The sequence below is a fragment of the Triturus cristatus genome, chromosome 5_1 (assembly GCF_964204655.1).
Source record: "Triturus cristatus chromosome 5_1, aTriCri1.1, whole genome shotgun sequence".
Classification (NCBI taxonomy): domain Eukaryota; kingdom Metazoa; phylum Chordata; class Amphibia; order Caudata; family Salamandridae; genus Triturus; species Triturus cristatus.
This window is the reverse complement of record NC_140587.1, coordinates 301,499,133-301,516,843: the sequence shown is the minus strand read 5'-3', so window position 1 is coordinate 301,516,843 and position 17,711 is coordinate 301,499,133. Positions and strand designations below refer to the sequence as shown.

At 45.6% G+C, this 17,711-nt stretch overlaps 1 protein-coding gene across 2 annotated transcripts in view; it reads right to left on the bottom strand.

The window, feature by feature from the left end:
• The window catches only part of ATAD2 (ATPase family AAA domain containing 2), a 424,041-nt gene that overhangs the window by 206,975 nt on the left and 199,355 nt on the right, over positions 1-17,711 (bottom strand). For both annotated transcript variants that reach the window (XM_085604996.1, XM_085604998.1), the window contains exons 21-22: positions 2,177-2,373; positions 1,829-1,988 (exon numbers count right to left, since the gene is read on the bottom strand). In XM_085604996.1, the coding sequence (XP_085461122.1) occupies positions 1,829-1,988; positions 2,177-2,373 (357 nt within the window). The remainder of the gene's footprint in view (positions 1-1,828; positions 1,989-2,176; positions 2,374-17,711) is intronic.

The following is a 17,711-nucleotide window of genomic DNA, read 5'->3' as shown; positions in this document are numbered from 1 at the left end:
TAAACTCATAAAGAGTGCTGAGGGTTTGCTTAGAATAAATACACTTTATTTTATATATATATCTGTTGTGGTGTCCTTTCATTTGGTATTCAAGGGATTATATATGGTATCACAGCTGGCTTCACATGCCATTCAGAGTTTAGCCTAAGACTGCTCTTGTCCATGCTACCACTAGGATAGCTGGTCTATAAGGTTGACTTTACAACCAATCACCATAAGGGTATTTGGACTGATATAAGGTGTACACTATAACTAGTGACATCATACATCAGGCCAACTTCTCACAACTTGTTTCCAAGAACTGTCCCAGGGCTGAATCTAGGATCCAGTCCTGGAGTTAGAAAAGTAATCCTGAAAGTAATCTATTGCATATAGCTTAAAATTCCCATTGAGCTCAATGTGTTATTGTGTTTGAAATTGTGTTGCCTATTGCAACAAACTGTAGCTATTGCATTACAAGTCAATTGCCTCTTGCAAAGTATTTAACTAAAGCATCTCATTCTGAGAAAGTATATTTTGATACCTCTTGTTGGTTCTAAAATAAAACCATCAATTTTTATATACAGACCATTGGCCTAGAGTTCAGTTCTTGAGTGTGTGAGACCATTTGCTGACTGAGTGTGTACAACAAATGCTTTACACTGTCCTCCGATACTGCCTTACTGCTCGACCAAGCTACCACTTTAGAGAGTAAGGTTATATCTAACTTTAGCCTCTGCCGAACCTCTGGGAACTGTGGACTCTACACACTGTATCTATTTGGGAACAGTATATATAGAGCCACTTTCCTACAGTAGGACACTATAAATAACTACAGAGTGCAGAGGTTGCTTCACTTTATAGAAAGAAAATTACTTTAAGTTGATAAAATGATACAATCAAAAAACAAGATACATTTCGGAGACCAGCTGATCATTGCAACTGCTAGGCCAACGATATAGCTGCAAACGTCTTTATAGTTCTCCTGCCCTAGATTTCTGTTAAGCACTGAGCCCCAATACAGATGTTATTCTAAGGGCGATTGTTCGGATCAACTCTGATATTGTCAGACATGTTCAAGTCCAGCAAAACTATGGCTGATGGGATACTCGTCCCAAAGAATTACTTTGCAGTAGTCACCTGTGATGCTCAAGGATGCTCAGGAGCCCAGAGGCAGTCAAGGGTCTAACTGGACTATCTTGTTAAAGAAAATAATTGGTAGAATAGTGGAACAGTTCCCACTCAATTTCCCTAGGGCGCTTTTTGGAGATACAGGGTCCATCTGAAAATCTACAGATCACAGCAGAATATTCCTGGTGGCGATAGCTCACCTAATCCATTGACTAAAAAAGCCCATTTACATTTTTGAAGGCTTATTTTTCCCCACACAATGTAATCTGTTTTTAGGGGTTTTAAGACACAGTGATGAAGCAAATTATGTTATTTATGTTGCTATGAATCATAAGCACTTTCTGGAAGTCAAATTGTAACCATCCATGGGAGGTGAAGACTTGACATAAATGCATCATTTTCAACTTTTCTTTTAATAAATAGCATGTAGCAAGAGGTTTTCAAATAGTTTATTTTCAAAAGTTTCATATAGCATCGAGGTTATTTCAGAACACTCATACAAGCAGATTTTGAATGGGCTCAAAACTACTGCTTTTTGTGGACATTTATATAATTTTTAACTAGATTGTCCAACATATCTTCTGAAATACAAGTCTATAACGGTATGATTCTGAGGTTTTAACTCTTCCAAAACAGAGCTAAAGAAAAAAACATACTAGTGAAATTTCTGTTGCATGCAAATAGACCAGACTTCAACTGAAGCAACCCTAAGTTTTACCTGCTGGGTTTTTGTCAGGATTGTATTCCAATGCATTGGTGCAGATCAGGTCGATATCCTTTAGGTAGTCTTTTACAGTGTTATACTTGTGCAAGTCGATTTTGCTGATTACTGTGGAAAGGTCCATGGGCTGAGCAATTACAACTCCATAATCTGGGACCTACATACAGGTCAAACATGGATACAAAACGAATACCATAGATCACAAGATTTATTTTCCAACAAACAATCACACAATGCTTATGGACAGGTTGTCGATTTCATTGTAAATACAGTTTTCATATGCAGATTTAAACAAAAGGCCAGGCTTTCAACCATGTGGCATTCACTGGGAACAAACACGCTTACCTCATCTGGGTCAACAGGTTTGGTAAACGCTCTGAAACGTTTATCAATAGCAAGCCTGTGCGTGACATCTCTTAAAAAAAGACGAAGTTCTCGCAATGTTCCCTCCTCTTCTGACTCTAGTCTTTTGATCTCCTCCGCTGTCAAAGGTCGGGGAGCCGGCATGGGCGCAACCGGTAGAACTTCAAGTGCTTGCAATACTATTGGGAACACATTGCAAGGCAACATTAATAATCCATTTTCTCAAAGTGAACCATCATGGCCTAGATTACAGACTACTCAAAGACGGAACAGATCAATATTGATTATGCGCTGAACACAAAATCCTTCTAGAGGGGATCAGTAATCTCAAATGGGGATCTGGTATACTGGTGGAATTAATGGAACCAGGATACTAGACTCCTGCAGCTTTATTAAATATTAGCTCCTTTACAAATCATGACCTCTCCAGCATTTACAAATTCCTAGACCAACTTTTGCTATGACTAGGGAGGTGCTTCTTTGGTAATCTTTCAGTAAGATGGCTCAATTCAAAGTGGTCATCATTCTGCACCGGTAAACCTCAAAATGACATGCACTCCCCTCCCACCGCTCCAATCACAGTTCAGTATGAAAGTTAATATTGCAGTGTACTCGAGCCTGTCACAGTCCTCCTAGGCAATGCATGGTCGTACATGCAATAAAAAGGTATTTCCTCAGAAAGTGGGTCTTGATGTATACGGCCTGCTATATATTCTTTGATACTACAGTTTATCTTGTGAAGTCACCAAAAAAAGGCAGAAAGTTGGTTCTCAGTTTGTGTTCAATTTAAATGGGTGAGTGTCGCAACAATTTACAGGTTCCAACTCCTGGCTCTGGCAGCAGAACATCAACCCCCACGAAGGGGCAGGAAGCTTTATAAACATCATCAGATGGTAGAACTTCACACTGTGCACAAGAGTCAAGACTTGAGCGACAAACACTAAGAGTAAGGACTTTACTGGCTCCAGCTGCCAAAACTCATTTTTAATGCTCTATTCCTGGTGAATGTTCTTAAGACCATTATGGTCCTCAGAATTTGCAATCAATTAAAAAAGCCTTCACTCCTTGCTCTCTGCTTCTGCTCTTCCTACCCAATTTTTATGTTACCTGTATTGGAGGTTGCTCTTTATCATTCCTACCCTCCGAACTCTGGAATGTATTGTCCCTTTCAACTAAATTAATCAATGACCACCATTACTTTTGAAAATCTTTTAAATATGTTCTAACCTGAATGTGCCAGCCACAGCCTCACACTAATTGAGCCACCCTCACTTCTGCATGCAATATGTTAAACTTCCATTTGTCATTTTATTGGTTTTTAAAAGGCAGCAAGTTTCATTCTGGTACCCGTTTTACTTTTATCACTGAAAATATTAGCAATTCCACGTTTCGGTTTGTTGACTGCTAAAAAGACAGAGCTGGCTGAAGGTTTCATACACATGGTTATGCTCAAATACTAAAGTCTTCAAAAGAGGTTTTTAGTTTGTTAGGGATAGTTGCAGGTAAACGGGTATCATGAAGGCACAAACCTTTGAATATATGAAAATAAAATCTGAGAGCCATGCGAACATTCACAATACGTAGGGTCACAAAAGCATTAAACAAGAGACTGGTGACCAGGGATATGGAGGCTGGACATGGGTCATGTGGGGTTAGGAACCCATTTTTACTGCACAGGCAGGTGCTCTGGAAATTCAACTAACCAAATATTCCATGTGTAGACCAATGGGTTCCTAGGCTTCCAAGTTAATCTTAAATCTTTAAAGATCAAGCAATTCATAAATTGGGGTGATCGGTTTCTGTATTTTTCATCCAGCCCTTGGGGCCTGTAACTAGGTCAAAAGTCCTTCGGAAGCACCAGGACATTCAAGGATTGTAAAAAACAAAACTGCATAGATGGATCAAGGTGCTTTACACAAAAGTTTTCTTGAATTTTTCAAAGCGAATGACATTACCAAGTTATTGAATCCAACCTGGTAAACGCCAATTTCAAAGTACCACCTCAACTGCTTTTTTGTGAGGATATCAGTGATCCATGTGTGCCTTTTACAGGGTTGCCACCACAGTAGCCTAAAACAAATGACAATTTGTCACTGGAGTTCTTGGCAGGGAATGAATCTCCTTTGAACCTGCTCATCTCTCATCCTCTATTCACTTCTAACTCATGATAAACACAAGGAACACCTTAACCATCAGATTTGTATAGCTACTCTCCATGCCTTGATACCCTTCCACCGAACCACTTCTACACCTATTCAGTCTTACTGGTAACAGTTTCAATGCATGGTCTTCTACAATTGTGTTTTCGCGATGGGTCACAGTAGAGGTAGAAGGAAACAGTTGCAAAAATTTTCAGATAATGGCAAGCTATTTATAAAAAATTAAATATGGGTCTTTATAAATTGGGCTACGTTTTTCTTTGTTAATGTACTAAAAACATAAATTTACCACACACCAGTTGACTGTTGGCATTCTCCAGTTTAGGGTTTCAGCAAAAGTCAGTAAACCCATTATATCCTCCCTTCACACAATCTATGCGATTGTGAGGCAACTCAAATCAACCTCTGATATGCACAAAAAACTAAAAAGCGCGAATACAGTTTATGAAGGGTACCCAAATTACTGAAGGTTGTAGAAAACGTTTCGTAGAGACTGAACTAAAACCCCAAAACGAAGGGAAATTTAGTACCTTGAAGTATTAAGTTAAACAGTAAACATAACCCAAGTAAGAACCTTCTCAACAAATCCTATCATTATACTGCAAACTTTGAAGAACCATGCTGAATGGCATACAAAAGCCTGGGTGGGAAGACTAAAGAGGTAGATGAACCGGGCAGAACAGAGGGGTGGATGGACTGGGCAGGCTGGATGGATTATTTCCATAGCGCGAACCTAGCCAAAAGGCAGCAGAGTGCTGTACTGGATCAAAGAAAATCAATGAGCGATAGGTGAGGTAGTTTGTGGAGGGTTAATGCATTGCAATAGTGTTTTTTAGAAAGGGGGTAATTCAACTAATTCCTAAATTGGAGCAGCATGGGGGCAGTCCCCAAAAGGATATTGCTCCAGATGTTGGGTTCACAGACAGAAGAGGCCTGCCGCCTGGTTTTGTTTTCCTTTTTAAAACTTAGGTTGCAATCAGATTGTGTCCTGTTTGCATGTATGCCATGAATCACCAGAGAATAGTCTGCTTGCCTGAAAGAAGCAGGGTGCTGGTTGGTGTGACTTTGTAAATTATGCAGATAAGTTAAGATGTGCATGCCAGCAAGGGGAGCCAATAGCTTCCATCAGGATGAGGAAGGGAGGGGTTTAATGTGATCCAATTTCTTTAGGTCTGGAAGAATAAGTTATTTACCTTCGGTAACACCTTATCTGGTAGAGACGGTCTAGCCGCAGATTGCTTACCTTAGAATCCTTCCCAGGCATCAGACTGGATCTGGAAATGTTTCCTGCGCATTATCCCTGCGCACTGGTATGTGGCATCATTTTGCTCCGCATGGCATTGTCCACACCAGAAGTGACATTCGTGGTGAATATACAGGCGCCACCCACTAGGGCCATGTCCCTGAAAAGAGAAAGCCCTGTCCCTAGAAATCCACTCCCAGGGCAGGGAGGAAGGATGGATGGGTAGGGCAAGGAATCTGCAGCTAGACAGTCTCTACCAGATAAGGAGTTACCTAAGGTAAGTAACTTGTTCATCTGATAGACTTCTAGCTACAGATTCCTTACCCTATAATCGATACCCAGGCAATACTTCCACAGAGGTGGGTCTGCAGACCAAGTTTACATGGGGAAATCTTGCAGGACCAAACGGGCAAAATGTTGGTACTGTCCAGGAGTGGTACTTGGTAAATGTGCGCAGAGAAGCCTAGGTTGCCGCCTGGCAGCTGTGCAGGACTGGAACTCCACTTGCTAACGCAGTGGTTGCAGCTTAGGCTCTGGTGGAATGAGCACGTAAACCCTAAGCCAATTTGAACCAGATTTTGAGACAGAAAACAATCCATTGGGAGATGGTCCTCTTCTGTACAGCCGTCCTTTCTTTGCTCCGACACACCCCACAAACAATTTGTCGTACCCCTGGTAGAGGTAGAACAACAATGTCATGGTCTCCACGAATGGAAGACACTCTGGACCAGAGGTTTAGTCCCTCCCTTGTTGCTGAAACAGGAGGCCCTCCTAAGGAGATAGCTGGATTGAAGGGAAAATGCAGAGACTTAGGAGATCAGGGTAACACAGTTCAGCCGAATTCAGGACTATCAAAATGACATGAGCCTGGTCTTTTAAGGAATGTAGGCAAGAGAGAATGGTGGGACTGCATACGGGAGACCTTTGTTCCACCAGACACAGAATGTGTCTCTTAACCTTCCTGGTGGAAACACACCAGCACGCAGTAGTCTCAACAGTGGCAAAAAGAACTAGCCAGGGCACACCCCACAGGTCAATGAAGTTTGTGCCCATCTTGGGATGGAGATGCCATTTGTGGCCTGCCAGCCAGCGTCTGTTCAACTTGTTTACTGTGGCATTCAAAGACTTCACCAGGCCATTGATCAGCAGAAAAAAAATCCCTTTTTAGCCAGCCGCCTCCAGAGGCGCATAGCCCCCTGGCACAGCACCCAGTGCCTTGCCCTACTTGTTGAAATACCACACTGCAGTTGTGCTGTCCAGGAAAACCTGCATCAGCCTCCCTCTGATGGTCATCTTTAAGAGACGGGTAGATGGCCTGAACCTACAAAAGACATATGGAGCCAGAACTCTTATGGAGACCACAAGCCTGATTTCCACATATTGCAGGTGGTCTCCCCAACCCAGACTATGCATTTATTTCTGTGAGCTCTGGAAGGGGTAAGGAGTGTGGCCTGCAACAAGCAAGGCTAGTGTCCACTTGCCACTACTGAAGTTCCCAGGACGTCTCCCCTGAAAAAGTTGGTTTCTGACAGACTACCCTGGTGCTGTGCCCACTGAAACAGAGGTCCAACTGTAGGGAACCCATGTGCCTTCTGGTGCACGAGACACGGAGGAGGAATGAGGCTAGAAGCCTAAGTCGTCTTATGAACCATGCTCACCAAGACCCAGAAATTAGCCAGACATATCAGGATCATATCCTGAATGTCCCAGACTCAATGCAGCGGCGGAAAGAGCTTGAACATCACCATCTCCAGGATAACCCTTACAACTTGAATAGTCTGCATAAGCATCAGGCGAGACTTCAGTTAGCTGCTGGAAAAAAAACTGAGATAAAGAGGACTGGAGGTGGTATGGAATACTTCGGCACAGGAATACATAAATCCATGACCCCTCAATACAGGCTATAAATTTTAACCCCACCATGAACTGCAGGAAGCGCCTGTGGGACTGTAGAACAGCATATTAAGATACGTGCCCTTCAAGTCCAAAGACTCCATCCAGTCTTTTGGGCCCAGAGCAGAAAGACCTTGAGCTGAAATGACCACTGTGAAACGCCCCACCCAAAAGGTACTTAGAGGTCCGAGGTCTAGGTGGTGGGACCTCCATACTCCATCCTTCTTGGGCACGTGGAAGTAGCATGCTTAATCCCCCTCACCCAGCTCCGACTCCCATACCCTACGAATGGTACATTTCCTATAAGATTGGTTTCCTAAAATCAAAGAAGTGGCATGGTTCTGGTGGAACCCATTGATCCAACGTCTTAGATTTCCATCAGTAGGGTGGTTCAATCAAATCAATATTTATATTTCTTGAAAAACAAATCTTATTTATATTTCTTGAAAAACAAGGTGGTCCTAACCGGTAACAGCACAGTGGAAGTGAGAGTGAGAGTGAATAAGTGCACTTGTGCTACATACATGTGACTGATCGGGACAATGTTGAGCACAGCACTCATGATGCGAGTGTTGAAAACCACAAATTTTAAAGCTAGTCCACATATGTTAATGTTGACGTTTCGACCCATTGGCGCGATTATTTAGAACAGGGTCATCATCAGGACAAAGAACAGGAGACACCTAAAAGTAAAATAATCATTTATCAATTGGTGTAACTGAATACATTGTAACATTCCTGCAAGAATGGTTAGGAGGGGGAAAAAAATTAACATTAACCTTGCATACCAGAGGGTTGGGGCAAAGAGACCCACAGCCAAAGATGCATCAGTGTTTCATTGGAAAGCAACAGAAAATTGCTTGACAAAAGCTGCAATGAAATAAGCCAAGTTCAAAAATAGGCAGCATCCTAAACCTACATGTAGAGGGGGTGTAAGGATTCTAAGGACTACCAGGGGACTGAGTCACCAATTTGTTGCAGAAAAGGCTGACAATGTACTTTCATTTGTGTCAGGATTAAAAGCTGTAAAAGAATGGATGCGTGTTACGGTCTTGCCTCCAAAAGGTGAAGGATTTAAGAGATTGGTGACCCACCTACCAAGTAAATTCGATAGTGGTGGAAGGTGTGGGTCAATAAGTGTCAAGACCCCCCCCCCCCCCCCCCCCACCCCACCCAAAAAAAAGGTATAGGGAGATCATCTGCATCTAAACAAGAAATGAAATATGAAAACAAATAGTGGACTTCTACAAAGGACCGTGCCAAGTTCTGATCTACTTACGAATAAATGTATGTTATTTATGTCTGCACAATCTTACTAAGCCACTGGAAGAGACTTCACAAATGAGATGCTGAAGTGACAAATATAGTTAACTTTCATTTTCAACAAACATCTCCTTCCAGAAATCAAAACATGTCTGGGGTGCCACGTAGTGGACTTGCCCCCAGTTAGCATGTCAATTCCAGGATAGTTATGCAGACAATGGGGCTTATTCAGATCTGAGCACTCCATGAAGTAATTACGTTCAAGTTTCTTTGCAGCAGGTGCTGGATGTAGCATCAACAAATGGTAACTGTCGTAGTTAATTTGTGCGGGGCTGCTGGGTGCAAGTAACTTGCATGAAAAGGGGGAGGTGTAACTAATCTGCCCACTTGGAATGCGGCTCGATGCATTTACACTGTAAATAAAGGGAAAAAAGTCAGAACCCCAAATTTACACGCCTGCCGCAAGTATTTTAACGGCTACCTTCCTTATCTAAAAAAGTGACCTACTCGTTGGAGAGTCTGTTGCCTCAGGTGATGTCAAATGCCAGGCAACGTGCTTTACTATCACCTAATCTAGGTTACGTCCTGAACATGGACGTGCTGCAATACGTAGATAAGAAAATAAACATGTAAATGCCTTGCCCTGTCAACCAGTGGGGGAGTACAGACAGTTGCTGAGAGGACCTACTGTATTGACTAGCGCGCTGGCCTGGACAGTTCCCTTCACTACCACCGCGAGGAAGAGGGAGCACGCTCCTTTTGAAGTCAGCATGTATGCCGTGCAAGTTGATGCAGACGCGTGGAACACGAACCGGCATAGAGTTACTAAAGTGCTGGCTAAGGAAGAGCATAGTTACCTATTTTTACCTTGGTCACAAAAATGCATAGAACTAAATGTCAAATGTAGGGGAGCCTTTGTTTTAGGACAGAAAAATTGCATGCATTTAGAAAATGTAATGTAGAATAAATACGACGTGTCATTTGAGGAGTTAAACGGTAGTGTGACCCAAGAATAACGGTCAGTGTACTAATAAATGTACAACATATTTGGCTCTAAAGTAAGGAAAAACCTATTTAAAAAAGAAATGACCCAAGAAACTTTTGATGGAGGGTTGTAAAACTTTTCTAGAAACAAAGGGGAGAAAGTTAAACTTTAGATACAAAGATTTTTTAAGAAGGTTCGCCTGAATCACTTTTTTGCAGGGAACACTTTAAACTCATTACAGGATGCAATTGGCCTTCGACCGCCATCCGCATTCACACCACCATCCAAGACCATGCCCAGTGAGATTCTAGCATTCGAAAACATGGTACTTAAAGCCATCAATCCTCTCCGCAAAGAGGAATGAATATGCTACTTACCAGTATGCATCTGTTCTTGGCATGTAGGGCTGCTGACATTCATATCTGTGCATAGCTCGCCGCCTAGTGTTGGGTCCGGATGTTTGCACGTTGTTGTCCTGGAAGAGTCTTCGAAGTATCCTGAGATAGGTGACTCCTCCCCTGGACTACAGTGCGCATGGGCATCCTCTCCATTCTTAGATTGTTTTTCGCCATTGTGGCAGTGATGGAGTAGATACAGAAAGTGATGACCATGCTATACAGTAATTCTGAGAGCTGCAGCTGCCACAGGCGCCGGGGAGGAGGGTGGGCGATATGAATGTCAGCAGCCCTACATGCCAAGAACAGATGCATACTGGTAAGTAGCATATTCAGTTCGAGGCATGTGGGCTGCTGAATTCATATCTGTGCATAGAATACATAGCAGTAACTCCTATTAGCGGCGGCTACCAGTGCCAGCTGCAGCGGTCTGAAAAAGAGTTTTGAGAACAGCCTATCCTACAGCTGCCTGCTGTTTTGAGTACATCTACACAGTAGTGTTTGGTAAATTTATGTATAGTGGACCATGTGGCTGCTCTACATATTTCCTGTAAAGGAATGTTTCCCAGGAAAGCCATGGACGCCCCTAACTTACGTGTTGAGTGGGCTTGTGGGGGAATCGTTAATGTGCGCTTAGCCTTTTGATAGCAAATTTGAATACATTTAACGATCCATCTGGCTATACCTGCTTTGGAAATGGCGTTGCCCTTGTGCTGTGGAGAAAAGGCAACGAAAAGTTGTTTTGTCTTCCTGAAGACCTTAGTTCTGTCTATATAGTACATGAGGGCTCTCTTTACATCTAGTGTATGGAGCATTCTCTCTGCTACATTTTGTGGATTTTGAAAGAAGACAGGCAGTTCAATAGTTTGATTCATGTGGAACTGCGATATTACTTTAGGCATGAATTTGGGGTTGGTACATAGTACGACCCTGTTTGCGTGAACCTGTATGAATGGCTCTTGAATGGTTAGTTCCTGGAGTTCACTAACTCTAATTAACAAAGTGATTGCCACTAGGAAAGCTACTTTCCAGGTGAGGAATTGAATCTCACATGAGTGGAGAGGTTCGAAGGGTGGACCCATCAGTCGGGTGAGGACCAAGTTGAGGACCAAGTTGAGGTTCCATACCGGTGCTGGTGGGTGTCTTGGGGGAATTAGTCGTTTAAGTCCCTCCAAGAAAGCTTTGATGGCAGGCACTCTGAATAAAGAGAGGTGCTGCCTGTTCTGGAGATAGGCTGCTATTGCGGTCAAATGGATACGTATTGAGGTGTATGCCAGATTGCATCGGTATAGGTGTAAGAGGTAACAGATTATATTTTGAATGGATGCGTCTAGCGGGTTAATGTCATTGTTGTTGCAATAAATGACAAACTTCTTCCATTTAGCTGCATAGCAAGCTCTGGTAGTGGGTCTCCTGGCCTCCTTAATGATCTCCATACAGTCAGGTGGCAGGTTTAGGTAGCCAAACTCTAGGACTTCAGGAGCCAGATTGCCAGGTTCAGCTGTTGCGGATCTGGGTGCTGAATTTCTCCATGGTTCTGCGTCAAAAGCGCGGGTTTGATCCGCAGCCTTTGATGCGGCACCACGGAAAGTTCCAGAAAGGTTGTGTACCATGGCTGGCGTGCCCATGTTGGAGCAACCAAGATGAGTGTCATTGAGTGCTGTCGCAGTTTGCGTGCCACCAGCGGTATCAATGGCGCTGGGGGAAAAGCGTACGCAAATCTGCCGGACTAGTTCATCCATATCGCATTGCCCTGTGACTGTGGATGTGGGAACCTGGCGGCAAAGCTTTGGCATTTTGCGTTTTCGCTTGTCGCGAATAGGTCTATCTCTGGATGACCCCACTGCTGGAAGTACGGTTGGAGTACTGATGGGTGTAACTCCCACTCGTGCATCTGGTGGCTGTGTCTACTGAGCAGATCCGCCATCTGGTTGTCCTTGCCTGGGAGGTGTTCCGCCATGAGGAATATGTTTCTCTGAATGGCCCACTTCCACATGCTCTGAGCCAGATGAGACAACTGTGGAGAGTGTGTTCCTCCCTGTTTCTGTATGTAGTACATGGCAGTCATGTTGTCCGTCCGGATCAACACGACCTTGTTGCACAGATGTACTTTGAATGCATTCATGGCTAGGAAGATTGCCAACAGTTCCAGAAGGTTGATGTGCATCTTCTTTTGTTGTGTTGTCCATAGTCCCTGCACTGTGTAATTGAGTACATGAGCTCCCCATCCCTGGAGAGACGCGTCCGCTGTCAGTATTATTTGTGGAACAGGCTCTTGGAACGGTCGGCCCTTGCAAAGGTTTTGTGGATTCCACCAATGCAGAGAGTTGTATGCCCGACTGCTCACCAACACTAGGTCTTTTAATTGCCCGTGAGCCCGATTCCATTGACGTGCTAAGCACTCCTGAAGCGGGTGCATATGTAGTCTCGCGTGTGGGACTATGAAAATGCAGGAGGCCATCATGCCTATCAACTGCATGAACACACGCGCAGGAAGGGAGTGTTGGGGTTTGAACTTGGAAATCAGCATTTGCATGCTGTTGATCCTCACTAAATTTGGCTGAGCTGTGGCTGCCAGAGTGTCTATGGTCGCACCTAGGTACTGTTGTACGTGTGCGGGTTGGAGATGTGATTTTGGGTAATTTAGTGAGAATCCCAGACTGTGAAGAAGCTGAATGGTGCGGGACATGTGGCTGGCACATTGCTGGGCTGACTTTGCCTGAACAAGCCAGTCGTCCAGGTAAGGGTAGACGTGAACGTGTTGCCTCCGTAGATGTGCAGCCACGGTAGCTAGGCACTTTGTGAAAACTCTGGGTGCTGTTGTCACTCCGAAGGGGAGGACTTTGAATTGATAGTGCTGACCCTGAATGGTGAACCGGAGATATTTTCTGTGTGATGGGTGTATGGGTATGTGGAAATACGCATCTTTGAGGTCTAGCGTGGCTAGGAAATCTCCCTGTCTGAGGAGCGGGAGAACCTGCTGCAGGGTGAGCATGTGAAAATGCTCTGAGAGAATGTATTGGTTGAGGGGTCTCAGGTCTAGGATAGGTCTGAGTGACCCGTCCTTTTTTGGTATTAAGAAGTACAGAGAGTACACCCCTGTTCCCTGCTGGTGTACGGGCACGACCTCTATTGCGCCTTTTTGCAGCATACTTAGCGCTTCCTGCTGTAATAACGCTAAGTGCTCTGAGGACATAGGACGGTGCCTTGGCGGTATGGTGGGTGGAGTGGAGGTTAATTAGAGACAGTAACCGTGTTGGATAACATCTTTGACCCACCTGTCTGTGGTGATGGAATTCCACGTGGACAGGAACCGCTGGAGTCTCCCCCCGACAGGTGTTATGTGGTCGGGGGAAGGGAGAGGGCGTCACTGTTTGTTCTTAGGGGAGGACCTGGTATTGCCGTAACCGCGTCCTCTGCCCTTGGTGCTGGAGCCACGATATCCACCTCGGGTGTTTTTATCGTAGGAACTCTGTGTGCCCCCTTTATTGTAGGTTTGCTGTCCCCCCTGTCCTCTACCTGCACCTTTATTTCCGGGGCGACGAAAGGAGCCACTACGAAATGTCTGCGTTTGCAGAGCCCCCATTGACTTCGCAGTGTCCGTGTCTTTTTTTTTTATCTTTTCTAAGGTGGCGTCAACCTCCGGTCCAAATAAGTAGTCGGGGTTGACCTGTTGATTGAGGATGTTATTTTGGACCTCAGGTTTGAATCCGGAGATTCGTAACCAGGCGTGTCGTCGTAGCATGACGCTGGTGTTTATTGCCCTTGCAGCAGTGTCTGCAGCATCAAGTGCACACTTGATGGATGTGTTTGTGAGCAGTTGTCCCTCCCTGATGAGGAGCTCCGCTGCCTCTTTGTACTCGTCTGGCAGGTGTTGGAGTAGGGACTCTAGCGTGTCATAGTGTGAGCGGTCGTAGCGAGCTAGGAGGGCCTGTGTATTGGCGATGCGCCATATGTTTGCTGCCTGGGCTGCAATCCGTTTGCCGGAGGTCTCTAGAACCTTGGACTCTTTGTCCGGGGGAGGAGCATCACCAGTTGTCTGCGAGTGTGCCCGTTTGCGAGCATTGGCAACCACAATGGAGTCCAGAGGCAATTGGCTCCTAATGTACGTGGGGTCCCCAGGTGCGGGTTTGTATTTTTTCTCGATCCTGGGGTTTATTACCCGTGCCCTGGTGGTCTCTTTGAAAATGTCCTTTGCTGGCTTGAGGACACCCTTTAACATGGGCAGAGTTTTTACAGTCCTCGGAGGATGCGAAAGTGTCCACCAAGAAATCATCCTCGATAGTGTCTGAGTAGAGTTGCACTCCATGATTGGCTGCGGCCCGTTCAATGAGGGCGTTGAATGCAGCAGTGTCCTCTGTGGGGGACGTTTTTGCGCCATAAAGTTGTGTGTCCTGTGTATCCAGAGCGGCACCTGGCTCTACGGGGTCATCCCAGACCTGATCAGGGTCTTGCTGGCCCTCAGGGTCCATGTCTTCGGGGTATGTGGCGTCGTCACCCATGTAGTCCTCCACTGCATCCGTGTCGGAGTGCGTTGGAGAGAATGATGGATCTGTGTAAGAGGTGTGGATGCGTTCATAAAGAACTGGTTCCGATTCCGCCGGCATTTTTTGTTTTAGCGGGATCCTATAAGAGTCCAAAGCGTGCCCTGAAGTGATTTTCCGCTTTCGGAGCATAAGCCTGCTGGTGTCGGCGTCGATGAAGTGGGACGGCGATGTCCCAGTAGTCGAGTGTTCGGTAGATGGGGACCTTGTCTGGGTAACGCGGGTTCTGATTTCGAACATCTTCGGCGCCGTGGATGGCGGCAAACCAAAGGTGATGTTGGCCGGTGCCGAAGGTGCCTTCTGTGCCCGCTTCGGAGCCCGACGAGGTCTGGAGGGCTGCCTTTTCCCTGATGCGTTGCAAGGACGCTGCCACTTGTTGCACCTGGAACGCCGACGGGTCTTTGGCGCCGAGAGGTTCCGTCGAGGCAGGTGTGGACTTCTTCGAAGTCACCGGGTCAACGAGCCGAGGAGGGGTAGTAGCCGTCGATGGCGTTGATGAATGTACCTTAGTAGGTGCCTTCGAGGTGGATAGTGATGCAGTGGCCATTTTCACCTTGATGGCTGGTGCCGATTGCTTCGGTGCCGGGGGCCTTGGCGCTTTGACGGTACCGATGGATTTTCTTTTTGGGTCGGCGCCGATATCGGCTGCAGCGAGTTCGGCACCGAAGTCCCTTTTGGTGCGGTCAGAGCCGACGGGTTTGGCTGGCGTCGAAGGTGTGGTGGTCCTCGAGCCGACCAGTGTCAGTTTCACTTTCGGTTTCTGTTGAACCGGTGCGATGATTGGTTTCGGTTTCGTGGTAGGGAAACCAGTCTTTTTAGGTAACAATGGCTCTCGCTGAACGTCCGTGGCTGGGCCAGAGGGCGGGGCCGAGGAACTGCGGGATTGGTCTTGGGTAAGGCCCGAAGGCGATCCCTCGACCGGAGCCGTTGACTGACTCACTGGGATATCCTCCATTTGGACGGGTAGGCCTTGCTCCTCACCGGAGCTACCTTCTTCGGCCCCTAAGGCCTAGTCGTAGTCTCCTACCTCATCGTCGGCTTCTTCGCTGTGAAAAAGCTCTTCATCGACATCTTCCGATCGGGAACCGTGTTCGGAAGCGGGGCTGGAGGGTGTATTTTCCACGCTTTCGACATCTTCGTCCTCGGTGCTGAAGATGTTGGTCGGGGCCAGTGCCGCTTGCTGCGCTTCCAGTCGCGCGGCTCGTCGATTCCGTAGAGTCTTCTTGGATCGGAATCGGGCACAGGCCATGCATTTCGATTCGTCATAATCCGGTGAGAGGCATTTGTTACACACCGGGTGGACGTCGATATGGGGGTATTTGGCGTGGCAAACAGGACACCGCTTGAATGGGGTCCTCGATTCCATCGTCGAAGTTCGGTCGATGGTCGGATTTAATGGATCCGAAAAGTTGTTAAAGTCGCTAAACTAGCCTGTAAACTGTCGATACCGAGCGGGAATAGTACCGTCGAAAACTAAAGGCCTTTTGGCCTGAAACTAGATTTTCCTAACTTGAGTCAAGATAAGCACATCCGAACCCAATGGCGGAAAAAAACAATCTGAGGATGGAGAGGATGCTCATGCGCACTGTAGTCCAGGGGAGGAGTCACCTATCTCAGGATACTTCGAAGACTCTTCCAGGACAACAACGTGCAAACATCCGGACCGAACACTAGGCGGCGATCTATGCACAGATATGAATTCAGCAGCCCACATGCCTCAAACATGTGAAATACAATCTCACCTACAATGAGATTAGGGCCACCTGAGATCTGACGAAAAACACAGAAGTGGTCATTAAATCTGCTGATAAGGGTAGGGGCATAGTCATCCAAGATGTACCAGAATATCGTGAGGAGATATAGTCATAACTACAAGAGACGTCTTGCTATCGAAAGATCAACAGTAACCCTACAGGTGAACTGAGAAGTGAGATATCAGAGATCAGATGGCCCGGAAAAGGGCTTCGAGTAAGAATGAACATGAGGTCCTCAACAAAGAACATCCAAGGACACCTGTATTATACACCTTACCAAAAATCCATAAAAAACTGACAAATCCACCAGGAAGACCCATCATGTCCGGATGTGGTTCTATTCTAGAGGCATTATTTCAGTACTTGGACCTATTCCTGTAACCCTCTGTACCCCAAACTAATTCATCTATTAGGGTCAGCATGCATCTTATCAACATGTTCGAAGGATATCCAGTCGACACCTCCACGGACATCTTGGCCACAAAAGACATACAATCATTATACACATTACCCCAGGGAAAGCACTCCAAATAAGGACTCACCTATTGGATTCACAAGAACAGCCTCCAGAGGTTCCAAACTGGTTTCTGGTGTCTTGATGAGAATAGCCATGAACAAGAACTATTTTCAGTTTGACAACTGTTTCTATTATCAGATCAAAAGGAGTGGCTATGGGGCGCAAGCTTCTCTCCAGATCGAGCGAATCTTTTTATGGCACATTTTGAGAGACACAGGATTTTTGTAATTGACAATCCGTTTCTAGACAGAAAGGAAATGGTCTAGATTCATAGACAAGGATTTCTTAATTTAGACAAGCACATTAGAAAGGCTACACCTGTTTTACACGTGGCTCAACAGCAGATATAAAAGTTTACACTAGAACAAAGACTAGCATCCCTTTCCTCGACCTCACAGCGGGATCAAAACAAGGTGACATTTTTGTGTGTCTATACAGAAAACCAACAGAAATTCCCTACTGCACCTCAGTAGCAGTCACTCAGAAGCCTAAGAGACAATTTGCCCTTCAGCCAGTTCCTGCGTATCAACAGAAACTGCACCAAGGGACTGGATAAGTTTAGGGAATAAGACACACTCCTTAACAGACCCACAACAAGGGGATACTCCAGACGTTTAGTCAGGCAAGCCAGAACGAGAGCCTGGTACAATCGAGATGATCTCCTAGAACCCCGAACGAGGGGTAAAACCACCAACAAAATTGTTTGCCACCACCTTAAAAGCCCAGTCAGGAATGATAATTGGAGGCAAGAGGCCTTCACATGA